The 14,733-nt window shown below is 39.7% G+C and overlaps 1 protein-coding gene across 1 annotated transcript; it reads left to right on the forward strand.

Annotated features, from left to right (window-relative positions):
* The first annotated feature begins 186 nt into the window (after positions 1-186).
* Positions 187-12,465, forward strand: LOC108666318 (HEAT repeat-containing protein 6-like). The gene is made up of 18 exons (XM_018153163.2): positions 187-224; positions 370-448; positions 1,004-1,151; positions 1,454-1,705; positions 2,018-2,301; positions 2,626-2,803; positions 3,259-3,518; positions 3,883-3,946; positions 4,208-4,314; positions 5,114-5,188; positions 5,932-6,064; positions 6,288-6,408; positions 6,869-6,965; positions 7,662-7,755; positions 8,756-8,919; positions 9,694-9,909; positions 10,510-10,695; positions 11,243-12,465. Exons 1-18 carry the CDS (start codon positions 187-189, stop codon positions 11,402-11,404), a joined length of 2,658 nt encoding a protein of 885 aa, XP_018008652.2. The 3' UTR covers positions 11,405-12,465.
* Positions 12,466-14,733: the final 2,268 nt, after the last annotated feature.

Below are 14,733 nucleotides of genomic sequence, written 5' to 3' on the forward strand. Positions count from 1 at the left end.
TTGTGGTTACTAAGGACACTAAGGACCCATCATATGATGTTACAGATGTTGTGGTTACTAAGGACACTAAGGACCCATCATATGATGTTACAGATGTTGTGGTTACTAAGGACACTAAGGATCCATCATATGATGTTACAGATGTTGTGGTTACTAAGGACACTAAGGACCCATCATATATTATAAATGATACAACTTCAATACATTGCCAACGCCACTGACCAGTATGCTGTCAAGATCTTATAGATGATGCAGAAAACCTCAGTACATTGCCAACGCCACTAATCAGTGAGCTTTGACAATGCAACAAATGTGTATTTGGTATTATATCCAGACCTGAAAACTTAAGACACTTTAAATGATTGCCAGGATTGACCGGGCAGCTTACAGCAGCTTGAGTCAGCAGCTCGGCACCAGCGTCCGCGAGCTGCACCGCGTGCTCACGCAGGTATGGCATTCATGGTAGCTTATTGTGTCCTTCATGGTAGCTTATTGTGTCCTCCTTCATGGTAGCTTATTGTGTCCTCCTTCATGGTACCAACTTCAGCCCTTCTTGGCAGCTATGTCCTGCCTCCTACTGCGCATGAAAGTTATTGTACCTAAGACTTTTCTCTGAAGGATATGTTGCTAGTTTATACTTAATTCATGGGGGCATGAGGGTCTATTTTCATCAAAGATTATTATCAAGAGGAGTGGAGTGTTGTCCAATGTTTGTGTACACTTATTAACAATTCAGTACTTTATAGTAATTAATGCTACGCTGTACCACTTCTGCTGAGATACCGATTGACACTACCGTTACTTGATATGAGTCTTGTTTTCATGTACTGAAGACTCAGACTTGTTCTCTTGTTGTTCTTTTACTGAAATCTTGTTCAGTCTGAGTCTTTTAATAAATTGATCGAAAATATGTGTCTGCTCTCATGAGGATCCATTGGGATATTAGTGATAATTTTTAATTTACCAAAGATTTGTTGAAATCGTCGAAAATTCTCACGTGCAGGTTCTGATGAGTGAGCGCAGCACCGACGGCGCAGTGCGCTCTCTCAAGACGCTCGAGCTGCTCGTTGATAACGTCACCTACAGCCGCCTGGCTCCCGGCCTGCTGTCCTGCGTCGCCTCCTGTGTTAAGCCTTTTGTCACGCACACAGGTCCGATATTATACTTTCTAGCGGAACAATACAAGAAATATTGCTTTGCCATTTCTTGAAAGGACTGTGCCATTTCTTAAAAGGACTTGAACCTAGCTTGAGGAAGAGTTCTGATAGCCTTCACTGCGAAAACTTGTTGCTCTTTGGCATTTGATTTTCCGAGTTAGATTTAGATCACTTCCTTATTATCTTGTACGGATGTGTGAACTATTAATGCACAATGGAAAAACCCATTATGCGGAATAATATTGCGCGAACTTAAAACACATTTCCAATTCAGTAAGCCTTTGTTACGTGTGCAGAGGCTGTGGTGCGAGCCAACGCGCTGTCAGTGATGGTGTCGGTGCTCCTGGTTAAGCCGAGTGTGGGGGAGGTGCGGCTGCTCCTGCTGCACTACGCCGCCCCTCACGGCCGCCCCTCGCACCTCGACACCGAGGGGTCGTTTGTCACGCTCTGTGATGAACCGCATCAGTGGGATGAGGAGACGCCTGATGAAGAGACGAATTCAGAGCTGGATGATGTCAGCAAAGCGTTATCAGGCTCCTCTATCTCGGGTATGTTATCTTCAGGTTTGAAGTGCTGAAATGAGTTGCTAAGTGCTAACTGACACGAGCACGATTGGTTTTTATTCTTGATATGGTGAACATTACGTTCCCTATACTTTAGTAATCGTCAAATTTATATGCTGTCAATTAGAGACTACTTTCATCCAATGTAATACACAGTCCATATTGAGCTTAGTTTAACTGCAAAATATTCTATAGATTCTATCGAGACTGAATTAACAGAAATCAAGTTAGACCAAACCTTGAGAAAACAAGCGTGTGTAATGAGGTTTTGACATTTTGCATGTCTTTACGTGACAGGGAGAACCGCAGACCGTGGGTCCGTTCTGCACTCTATAGGGAACGTAGCGTCAGCTGGTGCTGCTGCGGCGAGAAGCGCAAATGAAGTATCAACGTCTGCATTAATAGATGCGGCGAACATGACAAAAACGAGCGAAATAAATGCTGCGAACGAAATGAAAACCGCAACAGTGCCTCCTCAACGTCGCAGTTTACCGAGCCGACGCAGCTTCCTCTACTGGCTGCTGGACGTGTGCATTGGTACTCTCCTGCCGCCTGCTGCTGCCCGGGGAGTCCATGTCCAGGTGGGTTGTACAATGTGAACGACCGTGATACTGACTTTTGTCTGCTTAAATGGATAAAAAGCCCAAGATTGTGAGCAGTCGCATGTTATCTGATGGGTGTTCTCACGAACCATCGTCTCACGGACGGAGATTAGTTGGGGGAGGTTACTTTTTTGTTTAAATGAAGTTGACATGCGATGGCTATTCGATTTATATTTTAGAGGAACTTAATGCCCTCCTATAGAATACGACGAGAGGTATCCTCAAAAGGAAGAATACACCTTACAGTTTTGTAATTCCATGCTTGTGCCCCACGCTGAGCTCTAATGAACAGTACAATTACAGGTGCTACTGCAGTCACTGCGGGTGCTGAGTGCTCTGCTGAGCGAGCACTTCTGTCTTGTTTACTTCAAACTCGGCCTCATACAACGCGTCATCGCCGACCACTGCGCCTTCTTCCTGCAGACGACTGACCGGGCTGGTCAACTTAGCTCTGAGGCCTGCCATCCTCCATCTGAAACTGGTCCGTTGAATTACCAGTGTTCAAGTAATACCGAATAAATTGTTTCCTTTCTAGGCTTTATCCAGTATTATGGTATTTGAATTAGTTCCAATATACTTCTGCAGTTCCAGTTAACACATCAACTAATGCCTTTATTACGCTCTGGTATATGAAGTGTTATCTCTGCATAATGACTTCATAACTCATAACTATACTTTAACTGGTTGGTAATATTATTTATGCTACGTAAATGTAATGCTGTCATGGGATATTTTGCATGATGATTCGTAATATTTCGAACTAGACTCGTGAACTTTCAAAGGTGACTACAGAAACTGAAAAACTTAGCAGTTCCATTTAAATACTTAACTTGACGTGCTATTGTTAAATTCTTCTTTTCTTTCACTTGTAACATAGCGTAAACATTTCTATTTTTTCCCTCGTACCGTCGCGTAAACATTTATATTCTCCTTCAGGAGTGGTGCTGAAGCACGTGTTCCCGCTGTTGAGCTCGCTGGTGGCGCTACTGAAGAAGGAATGCGATGCGTCGTTGAGGTCAGATCCTCTACCACCACCGGCACCTAGAGTGCCATCACCTTGCACTCATCGGGCCTCGGGCAACTCGGCAGTACCACAAGAAAGTGCCAAGGATGACCGAGTTTGCGCCATAGAGACGAGCTTCTCTCCCTCGGAGTGGCGACGTCTGGCACTGGATGTGTGGCTTTGGACATTACAGGTCACACTTAATTTATTATTATTGCTAATTATATCGTTTTGGTTACGAGAAATTGGTTGATTCACATCTAATCACAAGAGATGTAAGAAAAAATAGAAAATTCCTAATGTGTTTAACAAGTTGCTATGTATCTAATCTATTCCAGTTGATGTAGTTTTACCAATACGTTTTAATAAATTTATTCAGCACAATTACCCACAGCCGACTCGTCTGATTTTCTTATGCTGATTCACGGTTTATCTTCTCGCAACTTTTTGATTTTGCAACTCGAGTAAAGGTACCGTTAGAAAGAACGTTGGAATTTTTTTATTTTTCTAGTCTAACATAGAATTGATCATTGGTGACGTCGTTTTGATCTCCTCAGGAACCTCTGCAAGGCCTTCTGCAGCTCCCTGCCGTGGATCCTGCAGCATCTTCCTGCAATCCTGGTGCGCATGGAGCTGTCTTCTGCCTGTTTCATTTTTGAATTTCAACTCTATAATCTCATAATTGAAGAAACTTTATTATATTTGTTTTAGACATTGCCTATTTATATTATATTTTATTTGTTTATTCAAATATCATGCATTCTTTAATTACAAGTCTCAATAACCTTTTCTTAACTCAAATTCCGAAATTTTAAATTTACTTATTGTTTAAATTAACTTATGTTGACTTAAAAAGCAGATTAAAAAGCGTGCTTATCTTAGGCGTGTTGCGGTGGCGTGCTGCTCTGACGAGCGCCTCTGATGCGGGCGACATGGCGCGGTGTCAGCTCGTGGCTGCTGCCGGCGTACTTACGCACGTCACATCTGAGGTGTGATCTGCACACATCACTTACTTTACATTACCGTACTTATAAGTAAACGATATCACTAGCTTCAAATTACCGTACTTACAAGTAAATTACATCACTTCCCATACATTCCCGTACTTATAAATAAATCGTGCAAATAAAATACATTCTTGTAGTTATAAATAAATATTTGTATAGTTTGTCTGTTCAAATCGCTTGTTCAACGGGAATTTAAAGCAACAAAAATGCGATATGCTTGATTTACTTGTTTTTTTTTTATTTGTTTGAAGTGCTTATTTTGTTAGAATATTTTGGCTCAAAGATTATCGTTTTACAGAACCTCGCTTCTTCAAGTTTGTCGTCGCATAAAATTCAAAATGGCAGTACAAGAACAGTCTCCTTCCGTATCTTGTAAAATTTATTTGAAACAATTCTACAATAATTATTGTGTAATTAAAATTACCATTTTCATTGTATAATTCAAATTCAATAATTATTTTAGGGTTCAACTGTAAAAGTAAGCGGACCTTGAGTCATTCACAATTTCAGTTCAAAACGTTCCTTGTGGACTGTGCCTGGAATCAATTTTTGTAGTACCGTAGCGCACTTGAATCAAGTGGGTTTGTAAGTAGTGTAAATTGTAAGTAAAATAAAGTAAGTAACTTGTAAGTGAAGTAAAGTAAGTAACTTGTAAGTAAAGTAAGTAACTTGTAAGTAAAGTAAGTATCTTGTACGTAAAGTAAGTAACTTGAAAGTAAATTAAGTAACTTGTAAGTAAAGTAATTTTTCAATGCTCTTCAATATTGTTGATTATCATCAGGTAACGGAGCACTTGTCTGAGCCTCTCCTGGAGTCCGTGATGCAGTTCGTCCTGTGGCTCATCGGCCACTCACATGTGAGATACCGTAAAATATTGATAGTTTTCTTCGTTGCATTTATATATATCATGCAGATGTTGCTGTGTGTCGGTATAATTCTATAGCCAACATTGTATACCTTTGGTTCCAGCTATCACGTGCTTCGGTTTCTGTTTACGATTGACCATAAAATTATTTTATATTGTTATCTGTACAGCAGATGATACCTGATACATTTATCAAGACTTCAACTCCGCTCGCGGATGAATGATCTTGTGTTTATTCTTACAATTTTAACAATTTTAGGTAAGCAATCAATGAAATGAAATAAAACTTGGCACGCTGCACTTCTGCACAGGGACTGTTACAGACACTTGTCACCTCAAGCGTGTTACCTAACTCAGTGGAAATAATACATGTTAATGATGTACACACACGGATACATTATAGGGTTTGTGTGAGAGTTGGGACAAATAAATATTCAGTGCCTCTCGCTCACAAATAACTAGTATCGCCGAAAATTTTTATCGCAAATCAATCAGTATTTTCATGTGGAAAAGTACCCAAAAACTACCCACATTTCAAATTTAAACCATTTGGTAGGTGTTCCCGAAGGCTTGCATTAAAAATATGAGGTTTTTTGTTGGCAATTTTTGTGTTATTGAATTGTCAGATTACAACTTATCGCACTATCAAAAAATATAACCATTTCTCTTTCTACATTTCTATTGAATTCTTAGCCAATTAATAAAGTCTCTGAATAAGTGTTGGTTTGCGACAGAGGGACCTGAGCGTGTGGGGAGTGCGAGTGTGCGGGTGCATCAGTGAGCACCCCGCAGTGCAGCGCTCCCCGCTGGCGGTGACCCTCATCTGTGCTGCCGTCACTAAGGGCACGGCGCTTCTTGCTGCTGCTGGTGAGTTTAGTCTCACCCTCTCGTTTGAGTAAAGATCTAAGGTCTTGAGAGTAAAAATAAATACGAGTTCCTAACTCCGTCGACGCACGGCTTTTCAAGCTAAACCCACTAATTACAGACGAGAAAACGGCCGCTACGTGAACTGAGGATGCAATTTTTCTTTGATATTCCATTATTAAAGACCCAGTAAATGGTAAAATTATACCACCACCTGACGTTTCAGATGAGTGTGAGAGGCTGGAGCGCTCTGATGACGAGGTGTCTGCTGGTGGAGCTGTCAACAAGACGCGCCTCATGGCGATGTCAGCGCTAGCCAATCTCGCTTCCTCTCTCAAGCATTACAGGTAAATCTCCTGTTGTGTACTCTATACATCGAATACTCATTTACATTGTAACTCAAACACTCATTGAATACATCGAACACATACAGCATATTTAATACTTTCATTTTTTTAATACTCTCTCATCGAATACATCATTTTTTATACTCTCAAAACTAATAGTTTTACCGCGTGTTTGTCTAGCTCATTTTTATAAAATATAGTCCGACTAACGTGGATTTTAGGCGCAGAAGTTACCCAACATCTATACTTAACAATCATAATGATATTAAATAATGTGTTCTAATGAAAGAAAAAATTATGTTCAGAGAACGAGCTTTAAAAAATAATTATATCACCCTATAAGTTTTTCAAATAGAAGTTATAAGTTTTCAAGTTATCAATAGTTTAGGTTATAGGTTGTTCAAGTGATAAGTTGTTTAACTAGAATAGGACTCCATTTCTAAGCTCAATATTTTGTCAGTCCCGGTCATCCCGAGAAAGAATTACTGCCGTGTGAACTGGTGGAGCAGCTTCTAGAGGTCGCGATTGCTGCCTGCAATGACAAAAGCAAAGTCCGGGTAAGTTTAATTTTCGTTTACATGTCACAAAAGCTAATTTTGTTCCTGAAAGAAAGAATGAACCACACTTGGGTTTGCTTATTTACACGAATATTTTTCAGATCAATTTTGTTGATCTACATTCTTACTGTACTGTATTCCGTCACTGTGTTTGTATTTCACTTCCCCTACTTTCACTTCACTTTCCCCTTTATTTCACTTTGTACCCTACAACATACGTGTTATAGTATACACTCAGCTTGTTTCCACGCATATTTTTTACATCAATTTTATTGATCTTTCTTGCTGAGTGTATTGCATTCCATCATTATGAGTGTCAGTATTTTATTCCTTCTTGTAGAAATGTTTGCTTTTCACATGCGTGTTATAGTATACACTCAGCTTGTTTTCACGCATATTTTTAACATCACAGCTTTTTTTCGCATCTTTTTTGCTTAATGAATTGCATACCATCATTATGAGTATAGTATAGTATAGAAATTCCTTCTCGTAGAAATATTTTGCTTTTCACATGCGTGTTATAGTATACACTCAGCTTGTTTTCACGCATATTTTTAACATCACAGCTTTTTTTCGCATCTTTTTTGCTTAATGAATTGCATACCATCATTATGAGTATAGTATAGTATAGAAATTCCTTCTCGTAGAAATATTTTGCTTTTCACATGCGTGTTATAATTCACTGCTTGTTGTCAGCCCCACGGCGTGCGGTGTCTGGGTAGCACCATAGGCTGGCTGCGAGACGTGGCCTACCAACAGCAGCAGGGGAACCTACTGTCGCCTCAACGAGGTCAGCCTTACCTTGGTTGCCTGTATATTAATTAGCACGTGTTGGTCCTTTCTTTTATAACCTTTAGCACGCGTTGATCCCTTCTTTTATAACCCCTTGCACGCCTTGATCCCTTCTTTTATAACCCTTAGCACGCGTTGATCCCTTCTTACAACACTTCTCTTTAACTTCACTTCTTGTTTGTTTGTCTGTCTGTCTGTCTGCTACAAATCTTATAATCGAGATTTAACACACTTCTACTTATCCTATCGATCTGACATTTGCAAACTTGTGTAAAGTTGGAGACAATGCATGAATCAAATGACAAAATAAATTATTTTGAAATTAAAATTTTTTTTCAATTATAAAAAAACTGAAAAAATAATTTTGTCAGCTACAAATCTTATAACTGATATTTGACACACTTCTACCTGTCCAATTGATCTGAAAATTTGCACACTTGTGTGAAGTTAGAGGCAATGCATTAATCAATTGACAATAAATAATTTTGAAAAAAAATTTATATATTAAAAAAATTTGGCAAATTATTTTTTTTAATAATCGAAAATAAAATGAGAAATTCATTGTACATCTTTAACATTGGAGACACTGGATTCTCTAGAAGTGTTGTCTTTGAAAAGTTTTAAATGTATATTATTTTATAACCCTTAGCACGCGTTGATCCCTTCTTTTATAACCCTTAGCATGCCTTGATCCCTTCTATTATAACCCTTAGCACGCCTTGATCCCTTCTTTTATAATCAAAAAATGCATGCACTGTTAAAATTAGACTAAATTTTACAATTTAATTTTAGCAAGACGATGTGCATTTCTGAACAAAATCAAATGTAATCTCTGGATGAGTCTATGTCTTGCAATGGAGAGTTACTTCATTTGGTCTCTTCATTTTCATCAGAGATATTTCGTTCAGTTTAATTTGCTTCTTCTTTGCCTAGTTCTATTCATATTATTCGAATATTCATAATATGCAATCCATATTATTTGAATAACTGCAATGCAGCAACATGGTGGAGCGTGAAGTCTGCTGTAATAAGCCGAGCCCTGACTACACTCGTCGACTGCTGCAGCCGTGGCAGTAACATGAAGATGCGCTGGAATGCCTGTCACGCTCTGGGCCACCTACTGCAGTGCCCCTTGCCTATTGAACACACTCAGAAATGGAGGGTATGTTTAATCGCATTGCTTGCAGCCCTCATGCTGCTTGTCCTTTAGTCTGCCATTAAACTGATGATAATAAAACAGTTACCTTGTTGATGATATTAGTCCCTATTTAATTGATTTAGTTTGTGGCCACCTACTGCAGTGCTTCTTACCTATTGAACACACTCAGAAATGGAGGGTATGTTTAATCGCATTGCTTGTAGCCGTCACGCTGCTTGTCCTTTAGTCTGCCTTTGAACTGATAATGATAAAAGTTGCCTTTTTGATGATTTAGTCCGTATTTATTTTATTTTTAATATAATCTCGGCTCTATAATCGCATTGCTTGCAGCCGTCATGCTGCTGGTCCTTTGGTCTGCCTTTAAACTGGTAATAATAAAACAGTGACCTTGTTGATGATATTAGTCCGTATTTATTTTATTCAGTTTGTGGTCACCTTATGCAGTGCCACTTACCTGTTGGATGAGTGCCCCAGAAATGGAGGGCATGTAAAAACAGTATATTTACGATTGTGTTGAGCATTTTCATTTATTTCAATTTAAAACATCCCAGAATATTCATTTTGTACCATGCATGGCAATGAAATTTGTTCAGAATGCATTAGAATAAAATCCTTTGGAAATACTATATGGAAAGCCTGTTATTTGAGATATTTTAAACCAATTAATTTTTTTGTGTAACTCGGAAATCTGTGGGCTCACGAAATATTTGTCGTTCTTTCCTTCCCGCATTCAAACCTCCCTTATTCAAGCCTTCTTTAATTCTTTTGTACCTACAGGACCCAATTGTGACGTTGCTTTGCGACCTCATAGGCGGGTTCCACAACTTCAAAGTGCGCATCCAAGCTTGTGGCGCTCTCTGCAGTCTGCCCTGTCGTGAGCTCTACACTAGCCACTACTGCCTGGCTTGGAAGTCGTTGCTTGCTGCTGCTAATTCCTCTCAGAACGTCGTCGATTACCTTGAGATACTGCACCGTGAAGACCTCATCAGACAAGTATGGAGAATGCTGCTGTAATTGTTATGTAGTAATTTAATACAGTTTATAGTATCTTCGGAAATTATTTCTGGCTTTATTTAACGATTCGTTTTTTTTGCTGGTTTGATATTACTCTGTAATAAAAGGTAATGATTTTTGTATGCCTGTTGACAGGATTCTTAAATCATATCATCTCGTGGAATGAGGAATTTACCGGTGGCACATGGTATGTGGCGCCTTACTAACATAAATTACAGGTGGTGCAGGGCATGTGGCACCTCACTTCCCTACTTTGCAGGTGGTGCAGGGCATGTGGCACCTCACTTCCCTACTTTGCAGGTGGTGCAGGGCATGTGGCACCTCACTTCCCTACTTTGCAGTTGGTGCAGGGCATGTGGCACCTCACTTCCCTACTTTGCAGATGGTGCAGGGCATGTAGCACCTCACTTCCATACTTTGCAGGTGGTGCAGGGCATGTGGCACCTCACTTCCCTACTTTGCTGGTGGTGCAGGGCATGTGGCACCTCACTTCCATACTTTGCAGGTGGTGCAGGGCGTGTAGCTCCTCACTTAGCAGGTGGTGCAGGGCATGTGGCACCTCACTTCCTTACTTTGCAGGTGGTGCAGGGCATGTGGCACCTGTCATCCATGGTCGCCCTGCCTGATAGTTCATGGCTACGCAGTGCGCTGCTAGAGAACCAGGAGAGCGTCGCTGCCGTCGTGCGCAGAGCTAACGTCAGCCTGCCACCGCATCAGTGGGAGGCCAACGAGCGGGCCCAGCAGCATGTGCTTGGATTAATGCAGGTCTCACGATCAAAAATTGTTTAAATACCTTGTTAAAAATTGTTTAAATTTTTTGGATTTATTTTTTGTAGTTGTTTTTGTCATTATTTTTATTTTTTCGATCGGTATTTTTGCATTGAATTTGCAGAACAAAATTATATACGACAGACGGAATATTACAGTTGTCACTCGTGAAGATATTATCTAAACCTATTTTTGTCCTTAAATTGAACTGATATCAGCCCATTGTTAAAAAAACGTGTTAAGGTGAATTAGCTGTTTTTTAATGAATTCTGCTATAGCCTAGGATTTCTTCATATTTATTGAATAAGTAAATCTCATGTATACCTACTTATATCTGCGAGTTGAGAGCCTACCCATGCCGCTTTCTCAATTTTACTACAGAACTTGAGTTCTAAATTGAATTGTTTTTATCTAATTCAATTGAAGGAATATTATATAGTTGTATATACGAGTATGTTATTATATTGTATATACGAGTATGTATATGAGAATATTTCTATCGTAAGTTATTTACATGATACGTGAACTCTTATTATTGTTGCAGGGATCCGATGCACTGACCGACGAGCAGGCAGAGATGTTGACTTTACTACAAGAACTCTTGCTAGAGCCGCGGTTGCCTTCGTTGAGCTTCGACTCATCAGTCGCTTATGCAAGCGGCCTCAAATCCTCACATTATAATGACTTAAAGCAATTCTCGAAGTAATATGTATTACAGAATAATTTACTACTTAAAATACTTCTATTGTAATTCAGTGATTACTTTCTGAAGTAATTAGTTACATTGGCATAACCCCAAAAAGCAGTTCTCAAATAACATTCGCCCACGGAACAGCACTTAAAACATTTGAATTGTGGAAGCATCAAATGATGCGGATGTTTCTGAGCAAATATGTTGAATGTAGGAAAAATTAAAGTTATTCTTGATTTTATTACTGAAACGTTATAATTGTAACTATTCTTCAATTTTATGAGTTAAATTAATAGAGAAATTCAGTGTCATACGTAAATAGTTGCAATATCTTTTCCAATAAAAATCTAAGATGTTAAATTCGTAGTGCCTTTAAGGACGCCTCTTACTAAGTAAGAAATGTCTATATATTTTTTATACAGATTGCAACTTAATAAGAAATAGAGTAGGAAAAGTAGCTGGGTGAATCACGATCTGTGAACGTTTTTGTATGATGCTGAGTTCTTCTGTCATCAAATTAGAATTTTTTAACCGAGGAGGATAATTTTGCACTGTTTCCCCTATATTTGTAAGAAAAACAGCGCAGCTCGAGCCATATTTTAGCTACTTTTTTTGTGAACATCTCAAGACGATGCTTGGTGGCCAGTGTGATGGTAGTTGCTCTCTACTGTCTTGGCCTGCTAGGCTGGTCTAGGGATAATAAGCACACTGTGATGTCAGTTAACTTGTTGATTATTTTGCTCGTGAAGAGATACGTGTAAATAAGGCTTTATTTATTAATTTGTATGTTTTGTACAATATCTTGCCGTAGCAGTTACAAAAATTTTGTATTTCTGGAGGAAACCTTGTAAGTTTAGTTCTTCAAATTACATCTGTCCAGATATTTATTTTTTATCCAAATGGAAAAGTTCATTGCCAAGATAAAAAGAAAATCCAGATATCATGAATTCGTGCTTATTATGATTCATTGGAAAAATTTAAGATTCACGATTGTACGCGGAAATTAACAGATCTCTGAGTACGAAAATATCCGCAATAAGAATCCGCTGTATTTCACAATAAATATAGTACTCTAAGTGGAGTGTACGCTTTTCCAATGTGACCTGCTTCGAAATAGCAAATAATTTAAGGTTGTTCCCATCCATGGTTGAACTAATATATTAGTTCAATCATGGTTTTCATCCTTTCAAATAATAAGAAATAATAGCGGTTTCAGCGTTTATTAGGCCGTCGGCCTGTTGCCGATTCATAACATCGCAGAACATTCACAGCATTTTGCGGTCTCCAACTCGCAACTCGTTGCTACAATTCTGCTGTGCTTAACCCCCCGGCCTCCTTGCCGATTCTGACCAGAAACTGGCGCACGGAGCTGGGATCGAACCCGCGCCTCTCTGCGCCAATATCCTGGTACTCTGCTGACCTGCTCAGGCTGGCACCTGCAACCATAGAATACAAAAGCCTGTTCGTACAGGTTTTCACTGTGAACACTTACATTATTATCCTATGTTCATTCTTGTGGCTGGTTGCCCGCGCGGGCAAACCTGCTTCTACTCTGTGCGTACCCTTTGCCGCCAACCCGCGCCTCTCTGCGCCAATATCTTGGTACTCTGAACTTTAACCTCTGGGCCACCCGAAATGGACGAAAATGCCTACGGGATTAACAGGGTTGCAAGATAGGCCTTTTTCCGGCCAAATTTCTCACATGTGGCCTTTTGTTAAATGCATTGGCCTGACAAAATTTATTTGGCTGTTTTGTTCGTTTGAGACATTTTTTCATTAAAAAATGTAACTAAACTTTTTTTTGTATTATTTTCGTCCTTCACTTTCAATTTCGTTTTGCTTAATCCTTTAACGACCTGTGTACCATACGGTCGCCTTTCAAACATGCTCTTAATATTATTGTCATGATAAGGAATTGGCGCTAGGTAGTTGTTGTGAACGCGTTCAGTATGAGTAAACGTCGCTGCTGCGTTTTGGTGGTACAACTCTACTCTTTGCGGCCAACTAGAAGTACGTACGCAGTGGCTGCTTGTTGGGAATCTGTGCCATTTAAATTAATTTCTGTGGTGCCATAATGCCATTCACTGTTGAACTTTTCCAATAGTTATTGGACTATGGTGTGAAAATCGGATAAGTTACAGCTAACAGCATTGAAAAAAATCAACATTGTTTGATTTCTATTCTAGCTAGTAGCCTAGTGAGCCTAGTAGTATAGTACATAGTGAGTGCACATGCAAAATTTGAACATAAAATAAAAGTTACATGCAATTGCATATAGGTATCACATTGTGTTTCTAAATGCTACTACCAGTTTAACAGATTTCTTATGTAGGCTATGTCCGCTATGCTAATTCTGGTATCCAAGATACTTTACTGGTCTACTTATAGGACTCAAAAATGAACTTGAGGAAGAGTCTAAAAAACTCTCTGCTTTGCCACTATGGCCATGGCCCCAGGCCCATGGGCCTATTTCTTCAATGCCAACACTTCTATTCTATAGGTGGCAGGCCTACCCATGGTTGAAAACACAATTAGGTAGTTCAACCATGGGCCTACCTACAGGCTACGGCCCATGCCCATGGGCTACGACCATGCAAGTAGAGAATTATGATATCAAATAATAGTGTTTTCATTACTATTCTATAATTTAGTGTCTTTCTACCTACAATATTTTTCTCACTATCAGCTAGTAAGAAACACTAATTCAATTTACCTATTTTATTTCTCAATAGGCTACACTGGCCAAATCACCCAAGTGATCAAATTATTGAAGTGTAGGCCTACTTGTAATATTTTTTTGCCTTTCAGAATCTTTCAAGGGTTTTAGCATAAAAACTTTTTCTTCCCCAAAAACATCCCAGCCCATTTGAATAGCATCTTGCTAGCCTACTTCATTTATTGAGATTAAAATTTTCAAAGAAATTGTGTGTTTTTCCAACATCCTTGATGTTGGGAAAACATCAAGGATGTTGGGCCTAAGAAGCCAAGGGCAAAGGTTGTAAGGCCAATGTCCTGGTGGAGAGGCCAGGGTCCAAGTTGCAAGGCAAGGGTTAAGGCTGAGAGGCCTGAGTCCAGGTTGAGAGTCCAGGCTGAAAGGCTGGGGTCCATTTTCAGAGGCTAGGGTGGCCCGGTAGAGGCTGAGAGACCAAAGTCCAGGTTGAGCAGCAAGGGTCCAGGTAGAGAGGCAAGGCTTGAGATTGAGAGTAAAGGGTCCAAGTTGAGAGGCCAGGGTTCAGGCTGATTTCTGACCTCCATTTTCAGAGGCTATGGTGGAGGCTGAGAGACCAAAGTCCAGGTTGAGAGGCCATGGTGGAGATTGAGAGGCCAGGGTCCAGGCTGACAGG

Source organism: Hyalella azteca, unplaced genomic scaffold (genome assembly GCF_000764305.2).
Source record: "Hyalella azteca isolate HAZT.00-mixed unplaced genomic scaffold, Hazt_2.0.2 contig5432, whole genome shotgun sequence".
Lineage (NCBI taxonomy): Eukaryota > Metazoa > Arthropoda > Malacostraca > Amphipoda > Hyalellidae > Hyalella > Hyalella azteca.

What these genes read in the sequence shown, in the direction of transcription:
- LOC108666318 (XM_018153163.2), top strand. Translation starts at nt 187, where the DNA reads ATGATACAACTTCAATACATTGCCAACGCCACTGACCA. An exon ending in ATGACAAAAGCAAAGTCCGG is followed by an intron (nt 6,966 to 7,661) that starts GTAAGTTTAATT and finishes GCTTGTTGTCAG; the next exon opens with CCCCACGGCGTGCGGTGTCT. An exon ending in AACACACTCAGAAATGGAGG is followed by an intron (nt 8,920 to 9,693) that starts GTATGTTTAATC and finishes TTGTACCTACAG; the next exon opens with GACCCAATTGTGACGTTGCT.